The sequence below is a fragment of the Orcinus orca genome, chromosome 7 (assembly GCF_937001465.1).
Source record: "Orcinus orca chromosome 7, mOrcOrc1.1, whole genome shotgun sequence".
In the NCBI taxonomy this organism is placed as follows: Eukaryota; Metazoa; Chordata; class Mammalia; order Artiodactyla; family Delphinidae; genus Orcinus; species Orcinus orca.
In genome coordinates this window covers 107,246,232-107,272,654 of record NC_064565.1, presented here as the reverse complement: position 1 = coordinate 107,272,654, position 26,423 = coordinate 107,246,232, and the positions used below count along the sequence as shown (strand labels likewise).

At 38.8% G+C, this 26,423-nt stretch overlaps 1 protein-coding gene across 13 annotated transcripts in view; it reads left to right on the top strand.

The window, feature by feature from the left end:
• DOCK10 (dedicator of cytokinesis 10) overlaps positions 1–26,423 on the top strand; it is a 281,482-nt gene that overhangs the window by 174,417 nt on the left and 80,642 nt on the right. For all 13 annotated transcript variants that reach the window (XM_004262638.3, XM_033426521.2, XM_004262637.3 and 10 more), the window contains exons 8-15: positions 8,159–8,342; positions 9,594–9,679; positions 9,954–10,037; positions 10,157–10,312; positions 18,402–18,623; positions 19,038–19,160; positions 20,407–20,489; positions 25,581–25,703. In XM_004262638.3, the coding sequence (XP_004262686.1) occupies positions 8,159–8,342; positions 9,594–9,679; positions 9,954–10,037; positions 10,157–10,312; positions 18,402–18,623; positions 19,038–19,160; positions 20,407–20,489; positions 25,581–25,703 (1,061 nt within the window). The remainder of the gene's footprint in view (positions 1–8,158; positions 8,343–9,593; positions 9,680–9,953; positions 10,038–10,156; positions 10,313–18,401; positions 18,624–19,037; positions 19,161–20,406; positions 20,490–25,580; positions 25,704–26,423) is intronic.

Sequence of the window (26,423 nt, the reverse complement as noted above, 5' to 3'; positions counted from 1 at the left end):
CATTTAGGTTGAGGGTCATAGGCCACCAGGAACAATTCTTTATCTTATCACCAAACTACAGGCATTCACATAACTTGCTACATGGCTGAGATTACATTTCGGATTAATACCAGGGGCACTCAGTTGTGTGAATGCAAAATAGAGTTCTCTTTAGTCACTCAAGCCTAGTCTATTTCTGGATGGTTTATCCATTAAAATCTGGAATTTCTCCAGAAAGTAATAATGCTGCACTTTAAAAGGAAAGAATTAATGAAGTGTTGCTGAGCCCTCCACTAGAAATGAAAGATAACTGCTTTTTAACACAGATGCCAGCTTTCCTTATGGAAAGGGCAATAAGGATCTTAATGGAGGGTGGAGATGGTTTTCTATTGTTGGTCACAAAGGAGACTCTTTGGCTTTAGAAATATGAAATAATACTTTAACAATAGGTTAAAGATCAATAACTACATTTTACAGACATTGAGCTGAAAAACTTATTTTCTTTTCTATTTGTACTTCCAAACTTGCTCTAGCGAATGAGTCATCATCTTCTAAGAAGTATCATTGTAGCCCTTGTTAGGTATCAAGTTTGCAGAGATATGAATTATTGTGTAATTTCTTCTTCCAAGAACCATGTAACTCTGTTGAACACGCAGTTAGTTAGTGCTCTAATCTGACCTTCCACTACAGGTACCTTTTCTCCATCACATCTTAGACTGTGTTTCAGTCTCTGCTTAGGCAGTACCTTGAAAAGAGAATGTCTTCTAAGGAAAACGTAAGCTTGGGGTTTTTACTGGTCGATGTTCGAATCCTAGTTTCACCATTTACTATCTGAGATCCTTGAGTAAGTTACTCAAGCTCTTTGATTTTTGGTGTCTCATCTGTAAAACCAAAATAAATGTGCTAACATGTGATAAGGATCTGGGAGATAGTGTGTCCTCAGCCATCCTTTCCTAGTCTTTCCATTAATTACAAAGGTCACAACTTTGAGAGATAAACACCCCATCGTGGGAAAGCCCTTCTAGAAAATATTGATTCACCTTCCTGAAAGATCTACCTAAACTTGCTAATTTATCCATTTCTTTCTTCATTCATTCATTCATCCAGCAAACTTATTTAGTGCTTATGACATGCAGGAACTGTGCTTAAGCATTAGGAATTCCCTGCTGAAATCATGACCAGAGAAGGACATAGGCTCATAACTCACTATTACACAGTGTCTCAAGAGCTATAATGGAGGTATAAATGGCACTTTCTATGCAATGTTCTAGGAACATGGAACAGTGATAAACTCTTCTGGGTTGGCTGGAAGGATGCATAGAAAAAATGGGCATATAGGTAGGAATCTCCAAGGTAGATTTTACACCTTCAAGCACAACTGAATAATCCTACTTCACTTTCCAATAGATATTAGCCATTCAAGTACCTGGGAACATGTATTTTATCTTTTAAAGGGTTTGGCTCTGTATCCCTGTATTTGTATTCCTCTTTATCAAGAGCTTGTTACCCTTTATAAAGGGAGGGACCTTTAGCTTCTTGAGATCACTTTGGGAAGGTAGACATCTGGGTCCCTTGTCACCTTATGTCTGCCAGTTCTTATGTATTTGCTTACAGCTCTTTCTAACTTGTAAGTTTTGCATCTGGAAAAAAAGATACTGAATCAGAGAGTGCAAGTTTAGTCATTGTTCCAGCAAGTTCTCAGGCACAAAATGTGCCTGGAGACGAAACACGTACACACAGAAGCACAAAGCAAATGAATAATAGCATGAGTCAGACCTATTTTGTCAAGAATCATTGTCAGTTGCCCTTGAATAAAACAGAGAAGAGAAACAAAGAGTTTGCCTCAGGAAGTGCTACCTACCACCCAGCATTCTCAGGGCATTCATGCACTCATGTCTTGAGTGAACAAGCCTTTTACTTTGCTTCATTCAGACCCATTCTATATCACTGTGCTTTCCTAAGAATAATCCTTGGAATTCTTAGAAATATATTTCAAGGGCGACTTCAAATAGAGAGAAACTCCTACCCAGAGACTGCTCTCAGGTGACGTTTATGATTGGAAATTTCCTGGATCTTGGTAAAATAGAGACCTAACAGTAGTTTTCCACTTTTTTGTAATGTCATCAAACAGTACTAGATCTGTTTCACACCCCTCATTCCCAGTCTGAAGCAGAACTTCCAATTTTTGCTACTTCAGTTTTGATTTGAGACTAAGGCCTATTTGGACCTAAGCTATCCTATCTTGTTCTGTGAGAGTCTTCTCATTCATTCATTCATTCATTTGTCCATCCATCCATTCCAGATCCTGCCACTGCGAAGGGAGTGAATAGCCCAGGAATCCCAGCTACCTAGGGTCCCTACCTCAACAGTGACAATGACTGATGTCACTTGATAGATAAAGGCTTAAATGAGGGTGGTGTGGTGCTGAATGCTGTTGATTTCCTCCTAGGTGCTGATCTTCCACCTTGTGGATGTGGATTCTAAGACAACGGCCTTAGGGGCTTAACCAGAGTCTAGAAAGTCAGATGCCTTCTGCAGCTCAGGCCACTACAGGAAGGAAGTAGGGTCAGCTGTGGGATAACAGGAGCAGCTCAGACTGTGTGTGCCCGTATAAAGGCAGTCAAACTGGGAGGGAAAACAATGTGTACCTCCCAAGGAAAATAAATTTAGAAACCCCCCTATAAACCCCCCATTAGCAAACCTTGGCTGTAAAGAATCTGACTTCCCATGATAACAATAAAAACCAGAATGACACTTGTAATCTTCTTCATCTAATACATTATTTGACAACAGTTGATGGAACATGCATTATTATTGTCCCAATTTATTAAAATAAAACTCAGCGAGATAAAGCGGCTTGCCCAAGTCACAGAGCTAATAAATGGAAAAATTACATTTGAGGCAGAAGAATGTCCAAAGTTACAGAAAGATGCCCAAGGAAATGCTTTGGTGATCATACATCCAGTGGGCATGCTTGCATAGATACATACATTCATCCTACATAAGCCGCATAGGCAGAAGAAACACTACAAAGATAGGTGCTGGTGTGTCATTTAAGCAGTGAGTTTTGGATGTAAGATTTATTTCAGCAAATACATATGGAAACTTTTGCTTTATGCAAAGCACTGTGGGAAAGCCAAACATGAATTAGATGTGGTTTGTGTCTTCAAAGAACTTCCGGCCTGTGGGAGAACAGAACAGATATAGCACATGCCTGAGTAATTAAACACGAGTGACACATCTCAAACAATAGGTTCGATAACATATGAAAGAAGGATATTACATTTATCACTGCATGATGTTACCTTACATTATACATATGTAATATATATATTGCTTATTTTTTCCTGATATTACATAACACTAGAATGTAAGTTCAATGAGGGCAAGCAGTTCGCTTGAACATTTTTAATGCTCTGTACTTGGCACATAGAAGGTAGCCAATATATCTTGGTCGAATGAATGAACAAATAAGCATACAGAGAATGGAAAGGACTGCATGGATGGTAGCCATCAATACCAGTAACCTGGATTTGATGTTGTGTGTTTCCTCTTAAAACTCTTCTCTTGTTAAGGCAAAATTCTGTAAAAGATGGTAGCCACATAATAGGTACAGTGGCATATTTTGCTCGAATAACTTCCTTCAATATTCAGTCCTCCATTGGCTTTGGTGATTTTATTGGAGTGTCTATTTCAAAACTTTTCCAGATGAATATTGTGGAAAGAGACCAGTTTGCCACAACTCATTAAGCACACCATGTGGCATTAGGACATATTTCCAGTTTCCTTTTATTTATGAAGTCACGTAGATAGACTGTGGTGACCTTGAATGAACAAAGTAGTTTCATCGGTCGCAAAGGATACTGATTTCAGGGAAATAAAGGAAAATTTGAGGAGTAATAAGAAAACGATTACTTCTTGATTATCATTTTAATGACTTAAAATTGCATTTCAAGATTATAAAAATGACCCATTGGTTTTCTGCTTTGGGTTTTTCTTTTTTGCTGTTTTATACGCCATTATCTTGGAGATTACGGAGAGTGAGATGGAAAACCACTTAGGCATCGTAATCTTCCCCAACATAAGCTTCTCTGCACTGCAAGTAGTTCTGTTTCACTCCAAGGAGAAAAAGATAATTTGGCTTTTGAGAAGTTGTGAATAGAATATTTATTTCATTTATAAATATCCCTTTTTGAGAAACAAGGGCTTGTTATACTTTGCTCAAATTTTTAAAAAAATTTAATATATAATACTGTTGAAGTTGGCAATCACATTTAATTCATTTAAAGTACAGAAGGCAATTTAGGAAATCAAGTTTTGTTCTTATTTTGTCATGTTTGTTATTAGTTCCTTGACAGCTGCATTTGAAAGCAGGTTGCAGCTCAATCCACTTTTAATTTGGACCCAGTATAAGTACTGTACATAGCTTTGCATCTGCCTGTCCCCATTGTTTACAGCATCAAATTAGTCAAGCAGATTCTTTCTTTTATTTTCAAGACAACCCTGAGACTTGTTTGCATTCTGCTATCCTCAGATGCTTTAGATCTGCTCTGAACTCTGGACATTTCTAGTTCTTTCCTGAGTGTCTATTTCTGTTCCTGTTGCTTTTTGAAGGATACAATACTATCATAGCAACGTGTCTCTTTTATACCTGCTCTTGGCCGTCTGTCTTTGCCCTCAGACCCTCTGTGTCAGTGCAGGTCACAGGCGGTTTTATGGACCTCCTTCTTCAGCACCCCAGGAAATGTGTGGGAGGGTGTGTGGAGGGAGTCTGCCCCACTCCTCATGAGGCAAGCATAGCTTTTAAGACTTTGCATTCTTAAAGAAGCTACCTGGAGGTTTGCTTTGCACAGGACCACCCCGCCTCTGTTTACACCGCAGCCAAAATGATCTCAAAATGCAACTGTGGTCTTTTACTAGTCAAGTCATCCTTTCTGTATTCTCACAGAACACAGAGGGTGCTGCAAGAATAGTAGTATTCTCAACACACCATTGTAAAGCAATTATACTCCAATAAAGATGTTAAAAAAAAAAAAAGAATAGCAGTATTCTCATGTTGCAGTAACAATCCTGTTCTCAAAAAGAATTTTTAGGGCTTCCCTGGTGGCGCAGTGGTTGGGAGTCCGCCTGCCGATGCAGGGGGCGCGGGTTCGTGCCCCGGTCCGGGAGGATCCCGCGTGCCGCGGAGCGGCTGGGCCCGTGAGCCATGGCCGCTGGGCCTGCGCGTCCGGAGCCTGTGCTCCGCGACGGGAGAGGCCGCAGCGGTGAGAGGCCCGCGTACCGCAAAAAAAAAAAAAAAAAAAGAATTTTTATACCTTGATTTCATACGTCTTCTTCAATACATTCATACAAAAGTTAAGTACATTTATCTTCCAATTTCACATTTGGGTGATTAGTTGGTTAGCACCCATCGGCCCTGTTCCAACACCTTGTCTGTTTTTGCCCAGCACAAAATGTAAACACGAGAGAACCTCTTTAAGAATGAATACTGTCACTGCACTGAGGATAACTAGTGAGCTTCTGCCCTTATCAGGCTCATGGGCTATTGAAAATGGCAGCCTGCAAGTGAGTCATTACAGGGCAAAGAAATAATAAAAATTGACAATAATACGAAAGTATGGACACGAGCAAAGAGCTTGTCCTTGGTAGAGTCTAGAAAGTGCCATGTGAGCTGTGAGATTCCACAGTGAGGATCACAGTTAGCTTTTTAGCTAATTCTTCTTTCTCCTTCAATTCCCAATTTTTACTTTTTCTTGAGTCTTGTATGATGCCCTGCTCTCTACTTTCAGAAACCAGAACATCCCGGGCCATGGTTACCCATTTGGTGTGTGATTGTGCCAGGCAGGTGGCAAAGAAGGAAAAGGGCATCTGATGAGCATCTTCTTTGTGGCTGGTCATCTCAGGGGATGTTAAAGGATAAAGGGATTACTTCCTGTCTCCACCACTTGCTGCCCGTGTATCCCAAGCATATTTTCATTTGTCTTCCCAAGCCTCAATGTTACCATATGTTACATGGAATGATACAGTTTCTCATAGAGTTATTATGAGATTTAAATAAAATGGTGACCGAAATGGTCAGCACAGTGCCAGGTATATAGATGACAAGTGTTTAGTAAGTGTCATGTTTGTAGTAGTAGCTGTACTGTTGTGGAAGCCTCCCAAAGAAAGAGAACACGACCAGGAGTATATTAAAAATTATTCTTTCTTGGGCTTCCCTGGTGGCGCAGTGGTTGAGAGTCCGCCTGCCGATGCAGGGGACACGGGTTCGTGCCCCGGTCCGGGAAGATCCCACATGCCGCGGAGCGGCTGGGCCCCTGAGCCGTGGCCGCTGAGCCTGCGCGTCCGGAGCCTGTGCTCCGCAACGGGAGAGGCCACAACAGTGAGAGGCCCGCGTACCGCAAAAACAAACAAACAAACAAATTATTCTTTCTTGCCACCAAGAAATAGCAATCCTGTTCTCAGAAAGAACTTATACCTTGATGTTTAGCCGCAACCCCGCACTATAGTGCCGCTCTCATCTTAGGGTTCTATTATTGTTTGTATTTTACTTATCTAAATTGTGTAGGCTTTGCTTTATTACAGTTGTGAGTTCTCTAAAGGCGTTAGAACAGTGTGGGTAAGAGTTGAATACTTGTATCAGAGGTACCTAGGAGTGAATTAAATGTGGAACATCTTCAGAAGTTCTTACAGCCACCACAGGTTATATAACACTAGTTTATATCATCAGGGGACGTTTCTACTTTGCATTTATATTTCTCATCTCATGGCAGGAATATATAAAACTGCTGTAATAATCTACTTTTGTATTCCCTCTACTTTAAATGTGCTTCTTTGATCTTTAAACAGCTCACTTCTTTTTACAGATTTCACCTTCTGTGAAAGTTCAATCTAGAGTAGCTACTCATCGCATCAGACCATTTTAATTCTCTGCACAACAGAGAATCTTTGTTTTTCATTTGTTTGTTCATTTGTTCAATCATTCATTCATTCCCAACGAGAAGAACCTCTTCTGTCCCATTTATAAGATATGACTGTTTTGAACACACTGTTGTTGAATCCTTCTGTGTGAGAGCACTGGTACAGGACAGAGTGGTGACCCAGCTCTCATGGAGGCAGATGTAAGGGAGGACTATACTGTTCAAACAAACAAATGAAAGTGAATAAGCATGTAATCCCAAATTGTTGTGAGTGCCCCGGAGGACAAGAACCTTGTCCTAACTGGGGAACTGGGGGAGGTTCACTGAGCAAGGAAAAATTCACTTGAGATCTGAAGAGTGAATACAAGTCACGTAAGTACTTGAAGGGCAAACATCGTGCTGTGTGCGTGAACCCATGCATGGTGATTTGGGATGGGAGGGTTGTTTCAGGCCTTTGTGGCAGCAACAAAGCCTATGATGGGAGCACATCCAGGGAACTAGAACAAAGCCTCGTGGGTTGGTCACAAAATGCAAAGTAGAGATGTCAAGTTCGAGAAAAGTCTGGAGGTTGGTGGAGAAGCCAGAGACAGAGAAAGGAATTGGGGGTCCCTGGCATATGGATGTCATTTAAAGCCATTGGCCCAGAGGAGAAAGGAAGGAGTCTAAGGCAGAGCTGAGGTCAGCATGACAAGTCACCAAGATAAGGAAGAGCCAGTAGAGGTGACTGAAGAGTGGTGGCCATTCAGGAGGAAAGGAAACTAGCATAGAGCGCAGTCATGGAGAAACCCAGAGAGAGATGGGTTTCAAGAAGCCACTGTGTTAATTCTGATGAGAGGTCAAGGAAGATATGAAGAAAGAGATGTCCTTGGGTAGTACAGCAGCATAGAGTTTGTTGGTGATCTTGGCAAATTCTGCCTCTGGGATATGATGGGGTCAAAAACCCAACTGGAGTGAGTTGTAGACAGAACACAAGGTGAGGAAGTGAAGGTAGCAACTCAAAGCAACTATTTGAAGAAGCTTAGAATATACTCCTCCACCTGCCTGAAGATGAAATTTTTGAGCCAACATGCTCATCCAATCAAGAAAAATGTACAAAAAGGCTCGAAAGAAACCAAACGAAATGATTCTTATCCAGCTAAATTTTTGTCTTGTTTTGGAAGATCTCCTTGAGGTCATCTACTCATGAGGAAAGACCCCGTAAAAAGCGTCTCCCACTCTCTAAGACTTGGTATCTGGTGTTTTTCTTTCTTTTCATGCCACAGAATAACAGACTAAGAAAATATGCCTTCGAATTGAAAATGAATGACCTGACCTATTTTGTGCTGGCGGCTGAAACGGAGTCAGATATGGAGGAGTGGATCCACACCCTCAGCCGCATCCTGCAGATCAGTCCTGAGGGCCCCCCTCAGGGCAGAAGGAGCGCGGAGCTCACGGAGCTGGGGCTGGGTGAGCGCTTGCACACCCGCCTCCCTTCCCTCGCGAAGTGCGCATTTGGTTCATTTCAGCTGCTACTAACCCTGGTAGCCATCAGGTGTAGCTCTTCCAACCCTGAGCTATTCACTCCAGGAAATCACCCATAAACCTTTACTTTTACTCAATAGTGAGAGTCGCCACACAGAGGTATGATTTTGAGTTGCCAGGCAATGCTTTGAGGCTGACATCCAGCCAATGATGTTAGGAACCATCGGTCAGCGGTATTAAAAATATACCCATGTCTGATGGAGTGTTAGAGGGGAGATTCTGTGTCTTATAGGTTTCATTAAATTTAATTAATGAACATAATACTCTGTAATGGCAAATATGCATTCTTTCCTTTTAGTTGAAAGGCATCTTTCACGTGTGCTTTTGACCCCACTGAGATCAGCCTAGTCGTGGAAGTTCCATAAATTTTGCATGGTATTCGAGATTTTTATAAGACAGATTTTTTTTTCTGCCCATCCTAATTCTTTCGTCTAATTCTAATCCAGGCTAGGCAAAGAGAAGAGAACAAGAGAGAGGAAAGAGAGGATGAAAAGTAGGGGAGAAAACAGGTCTGTAGCCACATCGAAGACAAGTTCACCTTCAGAGTCAGTGATCCTAAAGGAAAATTACTTTAAGACATTTTTCATAACACATGATATGTTAGTTTAAGTCTTTAAGTTCTGATAGTCTATGTATCATATGAGAGAGTCATGAGATAATAAGGAAGAAAATTATGGTTGACTTTAATACAACTGCTATATATCATAGTAAGTGTTTTACATTCATGATTTGCTTACTAATGATCAACTAGAATATTAATGTTTACAGAGTCTTAGAGAGTTTAACTGAAGCTAGAATGTGGGTTTTACATTGATGGCCTAAGAGTCAGAATTATCCAAAATATATTCACATATAAGAAAACTTTAGTATGCATTAATGAACTGCAACAAAACAACCTCAAGTATAAATGTAGTATTGTAAGGGTCCATAGTTCTTATGGGCACAGGATGGTGTCATGGAGAGTGTCCCAAAATGAGCACCAGGACATCTGATTTCCAGGCCCAGTTCATCTAACAATACGGAATACTAGAGCCAGGACACAGTGAAGCCACCTCCTCACCAATATCCGTCCCCCATCGCTCTGGAGTCTAACCCAGTTGTTATATGTCACAGGCTAGAGAAAGGAATGATTCATGAGAACTGTTTAATAACCCAGTCTTGGTGTATCTTTTCAAGATTCCCTGGATAATTCTATAACGTGTGAATGCACACTGGAGGAAACAGATTCTTCAGAGAACAACCTACACCCAGACTTCACAAAAGTAATAAAGCTGACATTTTTCTATGAAAATAAATTCGAATTACTTATTGTTTATTGCTTTCATGGAAAAGATATAAATGCTTTCTTCGAAGATTTAGACTAAGAAACACAACAGTCAGAAAACAAAAGCATGTTTCTATAAGATTGTGGAGTGTTCATGGATGATATTAAAGCAGTGCTGATACTAAGGGGCTATTTCTTGGCCATGTGGATGGAGCTGGGCCGTAAGTTTCTGGCTATTTAGATACTAAGAACTAACACAGTTTTCTCTGTAGTACCTCACAGAAACTGAAGAGATTGTCAAAGCAACTCGAAACGCGGAGAGGCTAAATCTGTTCTTGCTGGATCCAGATATAGATGTAAGTTGGAATTCTCTCTAAGCAGACATGAACTTGATTCGTACAGTTGTGGTTTATAATTTAGAATCTCTTTTCTTATGATGGGTGTTTGTTCAGTAAAACTTTCCAAACTTTTTTAGAGCTTGAAGCTTCAGAAGAAGGATCTTTTAGAACCTGAGTTTGTGATCAAACCATTTGAAGAAAAAGCTGCTAAGAGAATCATGATCATTTGTAAAGCTCTCAACTTAAGTCTCCAGGGATGTGTTACAGAGAATGAAAACGATCCGGCAACAAATGTAAGTTTCTCTTCTGTTACATCCTATAGATCGGCCAACATCACACCACCCTCGTTAAAATCTTTTATTCAATTCTTGATCTTTCCAGGCACTGAGTTCACACCCTCAATTGTACCAAGGGTATGATTGACAGCATTTGTCCACATGAAAAAATGCACAAGTTATGAAGTGAAATTGTCAGGACACTGCTATAGAATTTCCCTTTTAACTTAAAGAAGTATGGAAGGGATTATGCTCTAGGGTTCTTTCCATTAAATCAGCACAGTGGTTCAGAGTTTCCAAAGAGATTGTTTGTATCTTCTTGGAACTTGAGATGGCTTTTAAATTGATGTTTTTATTTTAATATTTATGTGTTAATTTTCATGTATATTAGAGAATATTTATAATGACCAAATCAACCCTGTGTTTTCACAGCTACTACTGCTTATGACAAGGCTAAATAGTGAATCAAGTAAAATAATATTATATAAATATTAAATAAATAATACACGTAAATGGTAGGGGAAAAAAGGTGCTTCACTGATATTTGGGAAACATCACTGTGCTCATTAAATCCATACAAGGTTCCTCTTCTTACCAAGTGGGCTCTCTTGTGAGTTCACTCTTAGTATTCTAGGGGACAATTCTATACTAATTGTAAATGTATGTGTGGGAAGGGGACATTTTGTGAGCATAAATATTATTACAGGTTGAACTATAAAAAAGGGAATAAAAAGCACTCATAATCCTGACATCAAAAATCATTGCTAATATATTGGTGTGTTCCCTTTCATTCTTTGTTAATGTGTTCTGTCCTCATTTCTCATAAAGCATCCCTCAATTGTCATCTTTCACCTTAAAGAAGAAAACTTATTTCCAGATCCATGATACAAGCCACATTTGCTTTTAAAAGGTAGAAACAGCATTAAGTTTTCTCTGCAGATTGCACACACCATCCTGTACATGCCTTTATTTATGATGTAGTAAAACGAGCCTCGTTAGTTTGACAGTGAGTAGCTGGCAAAATGGGTGAACTCTTTCGAAAGACTGTAACCTACTGCCCTTGGGGCTTCAGGCACCCCACTGGTTGTCTGAGCCCCCTTCTTCCTGGTGTAATAGCAGGACAACGGTACATGCTATGGACCTCAGGAGAATCAGGAGAATCAAGTAACAAATGCCTGACTTTCCCACTTACAAGTTGTTCCATGCTGGGCAAGTGGCTTAACCTCAGTCTCCTCTTCTGAAAATGGGCAAAATAATAAGACTATTTCAAATAGCCGTTGTGAAGATTAAATATGGTGCCCAGCGCAGAGCAAGCATTCATTAAATATTAACTCTTATTCTAATATCTGGGAAATTGCTTTGAAATTTGTAAATACAATGCATGCAAGGTATTGATGTTTTCAGTGTTACCTGTGAGATTCTTGTTGACAAGTAAGCTAAAATTGAAATTTGTTGCCAGTAAGAATCTTCCTCCAAAATGAAGCTTCCTCATGTTTTATAACTGTAACTGTGCACTAGGTTATGTGAGACTGAAAGCAGTTGAAGTTGAGTTTACTCATTCTCCAGCAAATATTTATTCAGTGCACCTACTAGACCCAGACTTGTTCTAAGTACTGGAGAAACAGCAGGGAACGAAATCAACAAGGTCCCTAGCCTCTTGAAGACTAGATTCTTTTGGAAAAGGACCGAAGTAAATAAGGAAACGAATAAATTAACAAGATAATTGCACATTGTGCAAAGTTCTTTAAAATAAATCAATATAAAGAGATGTGATACAGAGGAACTGGGAAGAAGGCTGCTGTAGGTGGGGGGCCATGGGAGGCCTCTCTGAGCGGGTGACATTTGAACAGAGACCAAACGTTGAGAAGGATAAAACGTCAGGTCAGGGCAAAAGATTCCAGGCAGAAGAAAGAACAAGCGTGAATGCCCTGAGGCAGTTAAGTCTTGGCAAGTTCTGGGAACTGAAAGGGGATAGTGAGGGGAAGGGCAGACCAAGATGCAAAAGATTCCAGGCAGAAGAAAGAACAAGCGTGAATGCCCTGAGGCAGTTAAGTCTTGGCAAGTTCTGGGAACTGAAAGGGGATAGTGAGGGGAAGGGCAGACCAAGATGCGGTGGGAGAAACAGTACAGGGTAAGATTAGGTAGGGTCTTGTAGCAAAGAGTTTGGATTTATCCTAGGTGTGAGTGGAGGCTATTCAAGAGTTGAAAGCACATTAAAATGGTGTGATCTAATTTGTGTTTTTAAAACATCTCATTAGAAGAATGGATTGGAGGAAACAAGAGTTGAACAGGGAAAGCAGTTAGAAGCCTATTACTATAGTTCACATCACGGCTTGCACTAGGGCTGGCAAGGAGGAGGGAGAGGAATGGATGGATTTGACTGCTGTTTTGTAAATTGAACTGACAGTTTTTTCAGATACGTTGCATATACAGGATAAGGGGAAGGGAAATCTGAAGGATGAGTCCCTAGTCTTTGCTTTAAACACTTAGACGCATGGTGGTGCCATTACTAAGAGGACAAGACTAGAGGAAGAGCAGATTTGGGGGATGCAGGCCGAGAAGTACATTATGGATATGTGAAGCTTAATCAGCCTATTAGATATCCAAATAGAGATGGCCAGTGGGCAGATTCAAATACAAGTTTGGAACTCAAAGGAATGGCATGAACAGAGATACAAATTTGGAAGTCTGGTACAGACAGTGACCTAGAGGGAATCATGTAGGAATTTCTATGTGTGTAGGAAACATTTAATGGATGAATAGAGAAGTGACCAAAGAAGAATCAGAAGGAATGTTCATGGATGTAGAGATAAACCAGGAAAGAGTGGGTCATGACGCCAAGAGAGAAAGGGTCAGCTATGTGGAATGGTGCTGAGAAGCTGAATAACAAGAAGCCAGAGAGCAGCGTGGTAGATGTGGCCACATGGAGGATGACTATAGCAGAAAAAACTTCCTTGGAGTGAAAATGTCAGGAGGAGCAATCAGAACATACTTTCATTTGGGAGTAAAAAAAAAAAAAAACTAGAAACTTAGTTCTTGAAACTATATTTGGAAATATCAGGAAAATTTAACCTAAATTATAATGTCACTTAATCTAAATTTTATTAAATAAAAATAAATGCTTTTTTTGACCGGGTACATCTTTAAGTGTGATTAAAAGCTCAAATTTAGAAACGGAAACTCAAAGATAATGGGCTTTTCCTTCCAGTGCCAGGGGCATATGGCTCCTTCCACATGGCTTCGTATCTTTATACTAAAGCCCATATTCAGAAGCTAAATGTGTGTATTTGGGCCAATCTCGCCAGGCAAGAGAGCACGTGCAGCTCAAAGAGCAGCTTTTGTGAGCCCTTTCTTATGTGTCAGGCCATAGGAATAAGCCAATTCCAAGTGCTCTGTATGTCTGTATTATTTTTAATTTATTTTACAGTTGCTACACATGTTTAAAAACTAGGAAAAGAATTTTAAGAATAATTTTATAGTGCTTATAAACAATAATGTAAAAAAACAGAGAAAACAGCCTCACCTGAACTCAAGTGCAATTTTGTAGGTAATGGCATTGTTTTAAAAAATCTTTGTGTGATTATTCAGTGATACTCATTAATGTCGCTATTTTTAAATTCATTGTTTGTAACTCAGTGAGCATGCTTTTAACTTAATTGAAATATTTCTCCAAGTTGCTGAAGAGCCAGCAATTCAGTAGCATTTAATGAATGAGCTTCTAAAAAGACACCCTAAAAGGACTTTTTCACGATGGGGAAACAATACTTGACAGCATGTAATTTTTTTAGTCAGTCAGTTGAAAACCAAATTCAAGTTGATGGTTTTAGAGTATAAAATATTTCTTTGAAAATAAAAATTGATTCCAAAAATCTGAACTAATAAAACTGCTTCACAGCTGAGCTACATTTAAAATGCCATGTTCTTGAATTTTTTTAAAGAGAAGTACAGAATTCTAAACATCAGAAACCTATGACTTAATTTGTTAGGCTTTGAAGGTTCTAAACAACACTTTATTGAAAAGCTGGTGATTCAAAAAGTAAAATGTGAATGGCCATCATCAAAAAGTCTACAAACAATAAATGCTGGAGAGGGTGTGGAGAAAAGGGAACCATTTTTCACTGTTGGTGGGAATGCAAACTGATACAGCCACTATGGAGAACAGTATGGAGGTTCCTTAAAACACTAAAAATAGAACTACCATATGACCCAGCAATCCCACCACTGGGCATATACCCTGAGAAAACCATAATTCAAAAAGACACATGTACTCCAATGTTCATTGCAGCACTATTTACAATAGTCAGGACATGGAAACAACCTAAATGTCCAATGAGATGAATGGATAAAGAACATGTGGTACATATATACAATGGAATATTACTCAGCAATAAAAAGGAACGAAACTGGGTCATTTGTAGAGATGTAGTTGGACCTAGAGTCTGTCATACAGAGTGAAGTAATTCAGAAAGAGAAAAACAAATATCGTACATTAACGCCTACATGTGGAATCTAGAAAAATGGTACAAATGAAACTATTTGCAAGGCAGGATAGAGACACAGACGTAGAGAACGGACATGTGGACATGGTGGGGGGGAAAGGGGGTGGGATGAATTGGGAGATTGGGATTGGCATATACACACTACCATGTGTAAAATAGATAGCTAGTGGGAACCTGCTGTATAGCACAGGGAGATCAGCTCGGTGCTCTGTGATGACCTAGATGGGTGGGGGAGGGAAGTCCAAGAGGGAGGGGATATATGTATACATATAGCTGATTCACTTCATTGTACAGCAGAAACTAACCCAACATTGTAAAGCAATTTTACTCCAATTAAAAAACGGTAAGATGTGACATTTAAGTTGAAAAGGTGGATTGGAGGAAATAAGTGAAGCACCATATGAGCTTTAATTCCTGACAGATTATCAAAGTAGGTGATTTATTTCCATTCACGAAGCAGAAATGAAAATCAAAAGGCAGCAATTCACAAAAACTTAATAAGGATTTTTTTCCTTTGACCTTCAATGTGTTTGGGGTTCCTACCTGAGTTATTTTCACATAATTTTGTATTTTTCAACTCTTAGCAGACTACCACTGCCACAAACCAAGAGTTTTTCTAAACTAAATTAAATTGGTAAAATATGAAACTTTTCCATTTTGTCTTATTTTTAAAAACTAATGCGTTGAATTTTATTTTATGTGTAATTGTAACAGTAAGGGAGCTGGCAGGTATTGCTAATATTAAGGAATTAAACTAATACCCCTGTTATAAACTAGCCATAATCCTGCATTTCAAGGAACACAAGATACTTATTAAACATTCAGCAAAATCCACAGCATGAGTGAGTCTGTACAGTGATGAACTTGGTCACAACCTGCTTATCCACAGAATCCTGGTGGGTGAGAGGCATCAATTCAAAATTAAGTAACATAAACAGAAGTTAAAAAACTTTTTATAAGTATATTCATTTTCAGAAGCCTGTAGTTAATTACATATGTATGTATTTACATATCTATGTATGTATATAATTATTCATGTGTGTATTTATATACATATGTCTGTGTATATAATTACATATACATATATTGGGTTGGCCAAAAAGTTCGTCCGCTTTTTCCATGTTACAGAAAAACCTGAGTGAACTTTTTGGCCAACCAATATTTATTTCAGTCCTTGTTTTATTTAATTTCTCTTGCATTTGACATTTTTCTAATTGAAAATTATTTCTTTCTGAAATCTTTCTTCTTCTGTGTCTTTGATAACTCTGGCAGCATTAAAAAAATTTTAGCAGCTTGTTTTTAAAAATCTCTCTCCACTCCCCCATCTCCTTTGTAAGCTGTTTTCCCTACTCCAGTCTCTATCCTGTGCATGTTCATATTTCCTAGGATGCCATTCTGATTCTCTTCTTTTTATTTAATGCCTTGAATAGGCACCCACATCCCCTAATCTTTTGGGTTCAGATCTCCAGCCCAATTTCCTTGACTGGGCTCAAAACTCATATATCCAACTGCTCCTGGAAAGTCCTACAGATGATTCTCTGTACCAAAGAATTCATCTTTGTATCCTCATCCTATATATTAGTGAATGGCATTGTCATTCACTTAGTTTCCTATAGCTCCAAACGTGGGGATTTTCTTTTATTCATGCCCTTGTGAACCCTCTCTCCAACTAACCAACACACGCACACAAGCAATGGATTTCCAAGCCTTTTGGTTGTACCTTCCTAACGTTTCTCAAATGTATCTTCTGCAAACACATCCTAACTTTTTGTTTCCACTGTGATCTCACTCTAAACCTGTGTTTTTTCATGTCTTTGTGACTTTGCCATGTCACTCCACCTACTAGAAGCCCTTTATAACTTCCCCTTTACCAAATTTCTACTTCTTTAAAACTCAAGCAAGAAACTTTCCCTTCCCTTTCCATCTTCCTTTACCTTCACATTTGCCCTTTACTTCCCATCTTCCTCTTCCTTCCTAGCACGGTAGTAAGAGGTTAAGGGGGCAATCACACAGAGGCTTGGAAGTTGAGTGAGCATAAGAATTCCAGATGACGCGGGGGAGGGAGCCACGTGGAGGCGCAGAGGTGCCACGCCCTTGGATTTGTCAGGACCTGGGGCACTGTGCAGGCTGGTGCAGAGGAGATAGCTAGATAGCTACTATGGTTGGGAGACTGGTTACTCTGAACAATAAGTAAACTAATTGAACAAATAAGTAAATAAATGATAGTGAGTCAGGTTTTTCACTATTGGATGAAATACTCGCAAATATGAAAAAGGGAAAGGCTAGATAGAACCTTTGAGGATTTGGATTGGAAATGGAGGTATGACATGAACCCATGAGTTTTTAATAAATATTCATGTACTGACAGAGATAGAGACATCACTGTAGCTGTGAATACTGTGTATATGTATATATATGTGTGTGTCCCAGAAACAATGAGCATAGATAGCAAGCACCCAGATCTTGGTTTCTAAGTGTCACCCTCACTAACAGGAGCCAGGGCTCTTTGGAGGAATGGCTGGGACATGGAAAGTAGAAGATGAGCCTGGAACATCTTGTTGGGTAAAGAAAGAGGTGCTCCAGAAATGATGCTCATCTGCCGTAAAGACACAGGAGCTACACTGAAGGGTGTACCTCTAGCCAAGTCTGAGACAAGTCGAGTATCACTGTAAATAACGACAGTAAGAGATGGACATTTATTGAATAAAGTAGCAATCCATGAGTCTATACATACATATATATATGTACATATGTGTGTATGTGTATATAAATATATATATGAATAAAAAATGAGGGATAAAGGAAAGCTCATTGTTACAGTAAAATACCGACTAATGTAGAAAGAATGATGGAACTAGAAGATCACCATTGGTAGCCATCATAGTGGTAGTTGGTTCCAGTGGGAGTTATGAATGGTGGATTGGGTTTGATGAGTAGCAGGGCATTGGTGTAATCTCAGAAAATATTTCCAAAAAGGCTAATCACTTACCAAAGGGAAAATGGTGACGTTATAATGGAGAAAACTGGAAGATGCCAACAAGACCGGAATATTTAGGTTAACATTACCTAAAGTCGTGGGAAAGTGGACTTTTTGTGCCCTTGATATAATGAACTATGAAAATCAAATGTCACACTGGGGTATTACTGCCCCCAAAAGCATGACCTGAGTCAGATCATGAGGCATCATCAGGGATACTGACATTGCAGATATTTCTGAGAGAGTAAAGGAAATAACTAGAAGGTTTTGTGAGGTTGAATCATACATGTATTACAACGTATGAAAAAGAATATTTGGCAGGAAAAGTAGAATGAAGAAACCAATGAAATACAGTTCTGGGATCTGAGGAACCTGATAGTGGAAGGGATTCTGGGAACTTGCCTACAAATACTGTATTTTATATGTTATATATAAAATATATAATACATGCAATATAATATATGGTATTATATCTATTACATATAATATAGCATATTATATAGAGAAATATTCTACTATATATAAATAGTAGTATTTTATCTACTGCCTTATTAAATAATATACTTAAGGAGGCTATCCCCTGTGTGATGATTTTATGTCAAAACCATCAATTCTTTCTTTTTCTCCAAAGATTGAGCCTTTTTTCGTGAGTGTGGCACTTTATGACCTCAGAAACAGCAGGAAGATTTCTGCTGATTTCCACGTGGATCTAAACCACACTGCTGTCAGGCAGATGCTCTCAGGGGCTTCCGTGGCTTTGGAAAATGGAAACATAGACACTGTCACTCCAAGACAATCAGAAGAACCTCATGTCAAGGGATTTCCAGAGGAATGGCTAAAATTTCCAAAGCAGGTTGCACTTTTGTTTATCTATCATGGGAGGGAAAATGCTTGTTCCAGTTTTCTTACCAATAGATTACATAAGATGAGCAGTTTTCCAAATAAAAATCCCCCTTAAAGCTGTATCTAAAAAAGTAGAATTTTGGGGGCTTCCCTGGTGGCGCAGTGGTTGAGAGTCCGCCTGCCGATGCAGGGGACACGGGTTCGTGACCCGGTCCAGGAAGATCCCACATGCCGCGGAGCGGCTGGACCCGAGAGCCATGGCCGCTGAGCCTGTGCGTCCGGAGCCTGTGCTCCGCAACGGGAGAGGCCACAACAGTGAGAGGCCCGCGTACCGCAAAAAAAAAAAAAAAAAAAAAAGTAGAATTTTGTAAATGTCTTCAGTGTGGTTTCCTAGATGCTTATTAGCTGTTTTCTTTGTACATAGGCTATATTTTCTGTAAGCAATCCACATTCTGAAATTGTTTTGGTGGCCAAAATCGAAAAAGTACTGATGGGAAACATTGCAAGTGGTGCTGAACCTTATATTAAAAATCCAGACTCCAACAAGGTAATGCATGATCTTTTTATAAATAATTTCAATTACTTTCAAGAAATAAAATCACACTGCCTTGATGAATTATCAAGTTTGATAAATGTAAGTCTTGAAGTATTCCCTTGTTAGTGAAATGAGTATCAAACAGAAAATTTTTAAAGTATATATTCTCAGCTTATGTTTTTTGATCCTGCAATTTCTGCTGAGACTCTATTGGTAGAAATAAATTTAAATGTGGGTAAAACTTTAACCCCCAAAGACTAAAGTGTTAACAATAATGAAAAGTTAGGATTAATCTGACTGAAAACAAGGGAATACAGTTTACTAAGACATCAGCAATGCTTATGCTGAACTAAGTGAAAAAGTAAAATAGTTGTTTACCAAATTTTAATAACACCTAAATGAAGAAAGAAAGAGGAAAGAAAATACCATAAGTTCTTTAAATGGTGGGACTGCAGGACATTTTTTCTGCTTTCTTTTTTCAATTACCATATTTTCTATAATAATTGAATGTTATTTTTTAATAGAAAATAAATACAAAAAGTTTATATTATCCACACAAAGAAGTATATTGGGAAAATAATGCATAATAATTGAATTTGAGGATGTGTGACAGTTTAGGGCAGTGTTTAACATATTTATGAGAATCCTTTAATTCAGGGTTTAGCAAACTATGGAGTGCAGGCCAAGTCCAGCCTGTCACCTATTTTTGTAAATAAAGTTTTATTGAAACACGTTACACTCATTCATTTAAGATTGTCTTTCCTGCTATAGCAACAGAGTTGAGAAGCTGAGACAGAGACCACATGGCCCACAAAGCCCTATATATTGGATTGGCCAAAAAGTTTGTTCGAAAGAACTTTTAGGCCAATCCAATATTTACCGTGTGACTTTACAGAACAAGTTTGCTGACCTCTATCATAACAAATAAAAAGAAATACAGGACAGCCTGTGAATGTAAATTTCATAACTCTTTCCATTCAATATTTTAAGGTCTTTTAAGTCAGAAAAAAAGTTGGTATTCCAAGGTAAGGGTGTTTTCTACATTTGAAATTTCTAAACTAAAAAGAAAGAAAGTGTTATACAATAGTTTGAACACAGAGGATATCATTTGTCTCTTTACAAGGTAGAATCTGTGAGCCAGTAAAGCAGAAGTTTACTAAGTTTCAGTATAACACGGAAAAGTATTTATTAATATTTTACATGGACTGTTTGTACAGTGATGTTCTAAACAACATTTATATTTATTTTTTTTCCTTAGTATGCACAAAAGATACTAAAATCCAACAGGCAGTTCTGCAGCAAGTTGGGGAAATACCGCATGCCATTTGCTTGGGCGGTGAGGTAGGTTGACAATTGCAATCAACAGAATAGAAGTGCATTTACTGTCTGCATTGAAAGCTTCATTTTTGAACGCATCTGTGTTACCTGTTATTTTTAACATACCAACACCTAGAAGAATGCTAGTGTGTTCATCTTCAAAAATACCTTGAGCTCCCCAGAAACATGTGTTTTACAAGATAATTTAGCAAGCCAGCTCATAATAGACTGGGACCATGACATGTGTACAGTGTATGCATGACCAGGTATACAGTGGGTACTTGGTAGGATCAAAGCCAAGTCATAACTTCTTTATTATGTATATTTGGTCTAACAAACTCTTGATGTTTTATCAGTCCCAAGGGTTTGGTGCACATAAAATTCAGATGGAAGCACTGTGATTTCTTATGCAGCTGCATGTTTTCATCCGTGCAGAAAACACGGGTCTATATATGGATGTTCAAATGAAACCATCAAATTGATCACTTGAACTCTCTTTGATTTTGGTACTGATTAGCATAGCCACATTTCTCAGTACCAGTTGACTCTCTGATAGAAATGCTGAGTTAATGTGGACACTGATGGTGGAACCATCCACCTGGACATATAACCTCTGCATAAAGGACAAAAAATGCCTTTCAGATCTGTTTAAACATCAATTACTACTGTCCTTGTCAGTCTCTTTGTGTCTTTATCAGTACATGAATTTCTTAAAGGAGGAAGTGCCTGCCATAGATATATGGGAAAAGGTCAGCAATGGACAATCTGAATGAACTAAAAAAGATAAATTAGTGCTACAAAACAAGCAGCCTATTAGGTATCCATTTGAATGTTGATTATACCCCAATGCAAATAACTTTAAAATCCAGAAGGACAGGAGAACTAGTTAGCTATGTCATTTTCAGGTCTCACAGTATCCAGTTGTGGTGCATAACCAGAGTAAACGCACCACTATTTTTCATAATTTTGATGTAGTTATTGAAAGTTGGAGACAGGTACAGGGAGGAGGAATGTGGAATTAGGGGCAGTGGTAAACCAAGGTAGACTCATGCCATCTCTAGGGATTCATTTGCCCCAAGGCAGCCCTCTCAGTTGAGGAGGAAGAGACCAGGCCCAGGAATCTGAAAACGTGGTCCAGATCAGATACCACATATAGATTGTAGCTTTGGTCAAGTTTCCTTTCAGAGTCTCAGGGTCTCCATTTGCAGAATGAAACTAACAAGACCACCTTGTGAACAATAGTGCAATCGCAAGTGCAAAGGCATCTGTCATAGAGTAGATCATAAATATCATTTTATCCCCCTTTAATATCTCTCCCTACAGAGACAGCTAATGCTAGGATATTCTTCATGAATAAAAGATATTAGTTAGAAATACTGAACCCTTATGATGAACTTAATTCATTTTATTCCTTGTAAGCTTCAAGAAAAAGGATAGCTAATTGTAATTCACAGGTCAGACTTTTCATGTTGATAAGTATTCTCAGTTCCCACGAGATAATCAGTTGGGGCAAGTAGAGGGTAGAGGCAGGATGTCCTTTGGCAAAGTGAAATATTCCAATAGAGCAAAATCATAATAGTGAACACGTTTTCTCTTTAAGGATTGAGGATTATTCTGAGTATTGTTATAAGCAGACATTTTAGAGCCAGAGCTGGGTTCCCTATCTCAACTCTATCTACCAGTGAATATAGCAAGAACTTATAGTCTCAATTTTTTTGAATGTATGAAGAGGAATTCTAATACCTAATTTACTATTTCAGGGATTAACAAGTACATAGATTTATTCAATAAAAGATAGCCATTATTAGAAGCCATTAGTCTAATATGATTATTAAAAGTCCCTGTGGAGATCATATCCACCCAAACAAGCCTCCTTTTCAGGTAAATTTGGGGCAGTGAAGAATAATGTGGGAGAAAGAAGTAAAAGAATTACCCATTATTGAAAGAACCTGAGCAGTTAGGAAAAGCAGTAACAACCCTACTTTGAAGTTGTCTTGGTCAAATGTGCTAGAGGAAAGATAGATGAAGTTTCTAGGGAGGCTGATAACATTACCAACTATTGAAGTAATTATGTCTACAACAAAACCACAGGTTCATGCTACGTGAATGCCTGATCACTGGTTTGGTTGTAGACCAGGGAACAGTATACACCACCAATTTGTGCCCATAAATGTATGATTTACATTTACATAAACATCTCTAGTAACTGAGAAAAATGATTAGCAGCACAGTTCTCCAGATAGACCCCTTGGAATATCTAACCACAAAAACAAGTACAAGATCCAACCAAAGAAGATTTTAATTTTCCCTCCACAGTGTGGAAACTGCTTCAAGTAAATGTTGACCAAAGTAGAGAAGGGCTCTTGCTACTCATGTCGTTTTGACATAAGCCAGCCTGCTGACATAGTCCACTACCCTACTGACACCGCTGGTTCTCTGGCTCCTCTTCCTTTCTATTATATTTTCTCGATTGTAGCTTATTTCTCGACATAGCTTTGAGTGGACTCTAAAACCCTTTGGCCCTTAAAATCAACTGCCACTCAAAAGCACAGAACTGACACTTAGCTTTACAATCACATTTTTACCCGATCCAGTCATCCCACCAGCTGCAAAACACACACTCATCACTGTGAACATTTTATCTAGAACATGCACTAATTTGGTACATGTTCTTATTTTGGGCACCAGCTGTAGCACCATTTTATAGCAAAAAAGCTTATATTTGGGGTAGGTAAACAGAATGCACTCAGATGGCTACAGAGGGCATCGTACACTCATTGATTCAGGAGAAAGTCAACCTTTACGAATGTGCCGTGTTGTTAAACTCTTTCCTCGTGTATCAGCCCCAGGATTATGTGCGCCTAAATCCAGGACAGGACGCTTTTTGATTCCTTTTTCTCTGTCCCATGCAACGTTCCAAATGGAACCGAGTGAAAACTGGATTTTCTTTAAAATTAAACAAGACTAAAATAAAAATTTCATTCTTATAGCTATACATTTATAGAAGGCACACAGCACAACAACAACACCCAACAGATGGTTGTCCAACCTCTGTTCAAATCCTTCCAGTGACAAAAACTCAAGTCCCACAGTGGTTCTTTCTTCTTTTATAGCTCCAATGATTAAATAATTCTTCATATATATATATATATATATATATATATACACACACACACACACACAGAGACAGTTTTTTAAACTGCTTGACACTTTTATGTTTTGTCTTCCAAAGCCACAAAAAAATGGGCCCAATTCTTTCTATATATCACAGCTATTCGTGTTGCTTATTTTTGTTAATATTTTTTTAAAGTCTTTATTGAATTTGTTACAATATTGCTTCTGTTTTATGTTTTGTTATTTTGGCCGTGAGGCATGTGGGATCTTAGCTCCCCAACCAGGGATCAAACCCGCACCCCCTGCATCGGAAGGCAAAGTCTTAACCACTGGACCGCCAAGGAAGTCCCTCATGCTGCTTATGAATGAAGCTCTCAGGGATACCTAAGCTTCTTTTCCTTTAGGCTAAACACCACTTTTTTTTTTTCTCAATCACACTCTAAACGTCATGGCTCTGAGACCTTCATTGCACATGGATCATTGCTCAACTCTGGCAGTTGGAACAGGGCATGGTGTCCCAGCCATCCTGAAACCATCTGTGTAAATGAATCAGTTCTCTGCTCTCCTGCCAGTTACCATATTTATGGAGTGGGGACAGAGTGTGAGTGCCGTGACCAGCGCCTCTCTGTGCTGCTGTGTTCTTCACAGCGTGTCCAGTGTAAGTGAGCTGTTTCCAGGACAGGACTGGCTGCGGATAAGAGCAAAAGCCAGTGATACAACTCAAGTCTACTGATATATTTGAAGTGACTGGTTAAATTTTTTTAAAATACTACTCAATTTAACTTTCTCCCATGTTGGGAACAATGTCACACACTCAAACACAATCCCTGAATAATATTTAAATAAAAATAATCTTCAAGTTAAATATTTTCATTCTTCCTCCCTCAGTGTTATTTGATAGGGGACCTTTTTTCCCTCAGTTACTACTTCACAGAAAAAAAACTGAGGAGAAAGGTTGAAGGAGTCTAAAAATATCATTCTGATAAATTCCTGGCCCATTTTCTAAATTATTTGACACTAAAGCTCTATGATCAGGTAGCCATTTAAATGGCCTTTTCAGCCTGTGTATTGAAATCTTTGGCTAATGTGAAGAGTAGTAAAAGAGTCTCGTTAAGGTCCTTAAGTTAGAAGAAATAAAGATTCAGCATTTCTCTAACATTGAAGAAAAATCAGTTACACATAGGTCTAATTTTCCTTTGATAAACACAGAGTATGATGAATTATGGGGAAGAAAAACGACATTAAGCATGTTAGGTATACTTGCTTTTCAGGAAGTGTGTTGCCCGGCATTACTATATTATTTGGATGAAAACAATTTATGCATTTTAACTAAATCTGTATAGTCCCATTGAAATGGATCAAGGAAGGAAATAAATGGTTCAGGTTCACAGTGTTCTCTTTATTTAATACAAAACGCTCATTCAGGTGTTCTCCATTTTATCTTTGTCTCTGCCCTAAAATTTAGGGCATGGGCACATTTATCTCCATGAAAATGTTTCAAGAGTCTGGCTCTCTACACCCACATACACAACCTCATACCCTTTCCACTATTCATAAATTCTAACGGCACCGCCCAAACTGACGTGACCCAGGCTTGCCCAGGAAATAATGAAAAAGTGGTAACATGTGTTCCCATTCCTCTCCACCCCCCCTAATACTCTGTGGCTTTGACATGTTACCAAATCATAAATAAATGTAGTTGTAATATGGGCTGCTGTCACTTTAGATACCAGGTTGAAAATAAGAAATTGAAGATAATAAATGCAGTGTATAAATGAAATTTTTTTCTAAGAAGTTTTCATGTCTTTTTATTTTATAAGTTCCTGGATTTTCTTCCATTATAAATGGGAAGTTGAATCATTTTAGTCAACTTAAAAATACATCTTCGTAAGTAATATCCAAGTACCAAGAGGGGAGCATTGGTGGTTCAGTGGTAGAATTCTCCCCTCCCTCCCATGCCAAATACCAAACTGAATAAATATAAATATTGTTTTCTTTCAGATCAGTATTTAAGGACAACCAGGGAAATGTGGACAGAGACTCAAGATTTTCACCATTGTATAGACAAGAAAGCAACAAGATTTCAACTGAGGACCTACTTAAACTAGTGTCAGATTACAGAAGGTAAGATGTTTTGGATACTCTTGAAATTAACATGAATCAGCTACATTGCTGCTGTTGATTTGTTATCTCTGCATAAACAATACTCCATAACCAGATTCCCAATTATCCATACTCCCCCAGAAAGCAGATGCTTTGCAGATGACGTCTCATATGCCCAAATGACACCGTAAGAGTAAATTTGCCAGAATGATGTGGAAGGAGTGTGAGGCATTAAACTATGTCAGCTACCTATGGCTGTGTAACAAATCACCCCAAAACTTAGTGGCTTAAAACAACAACATCACTTATTTTTCTCTTGAGTCCATAATTTGAGCACGGCTAAGTGAAGACAGTTTGTCTCTTCTACATATGGCATCAGCTGGAAGAGGTCCAATGGAGCCAGAGGGTCCATTTTTGAGATAGCGCATTTGATGACTGGCAAGTTGGTGCTGGCTGTTGGCTGGAAGCTCAACTGGAGCTATGGGTTGGAGACCTTGGCTCTTCTCTCCATGAGATGCTATGGCTTGGGTTCTAAGAGTAAGTGTCCCAAGGGACAGACAGAAAATGTTCACTGCCAGTTTCTTAAGATGGGAAACTGTCACAGTGCCATTTCTGCCATAACATACTGTCAAACTGTCACAGATCCTAGATTCAAATGAAGGGTATATAGACACCTCTAAATAGGAGGGGTGTTAGGGGATTTTAGAATATGTATGAAACACCACAGAGCAATTAATTGCT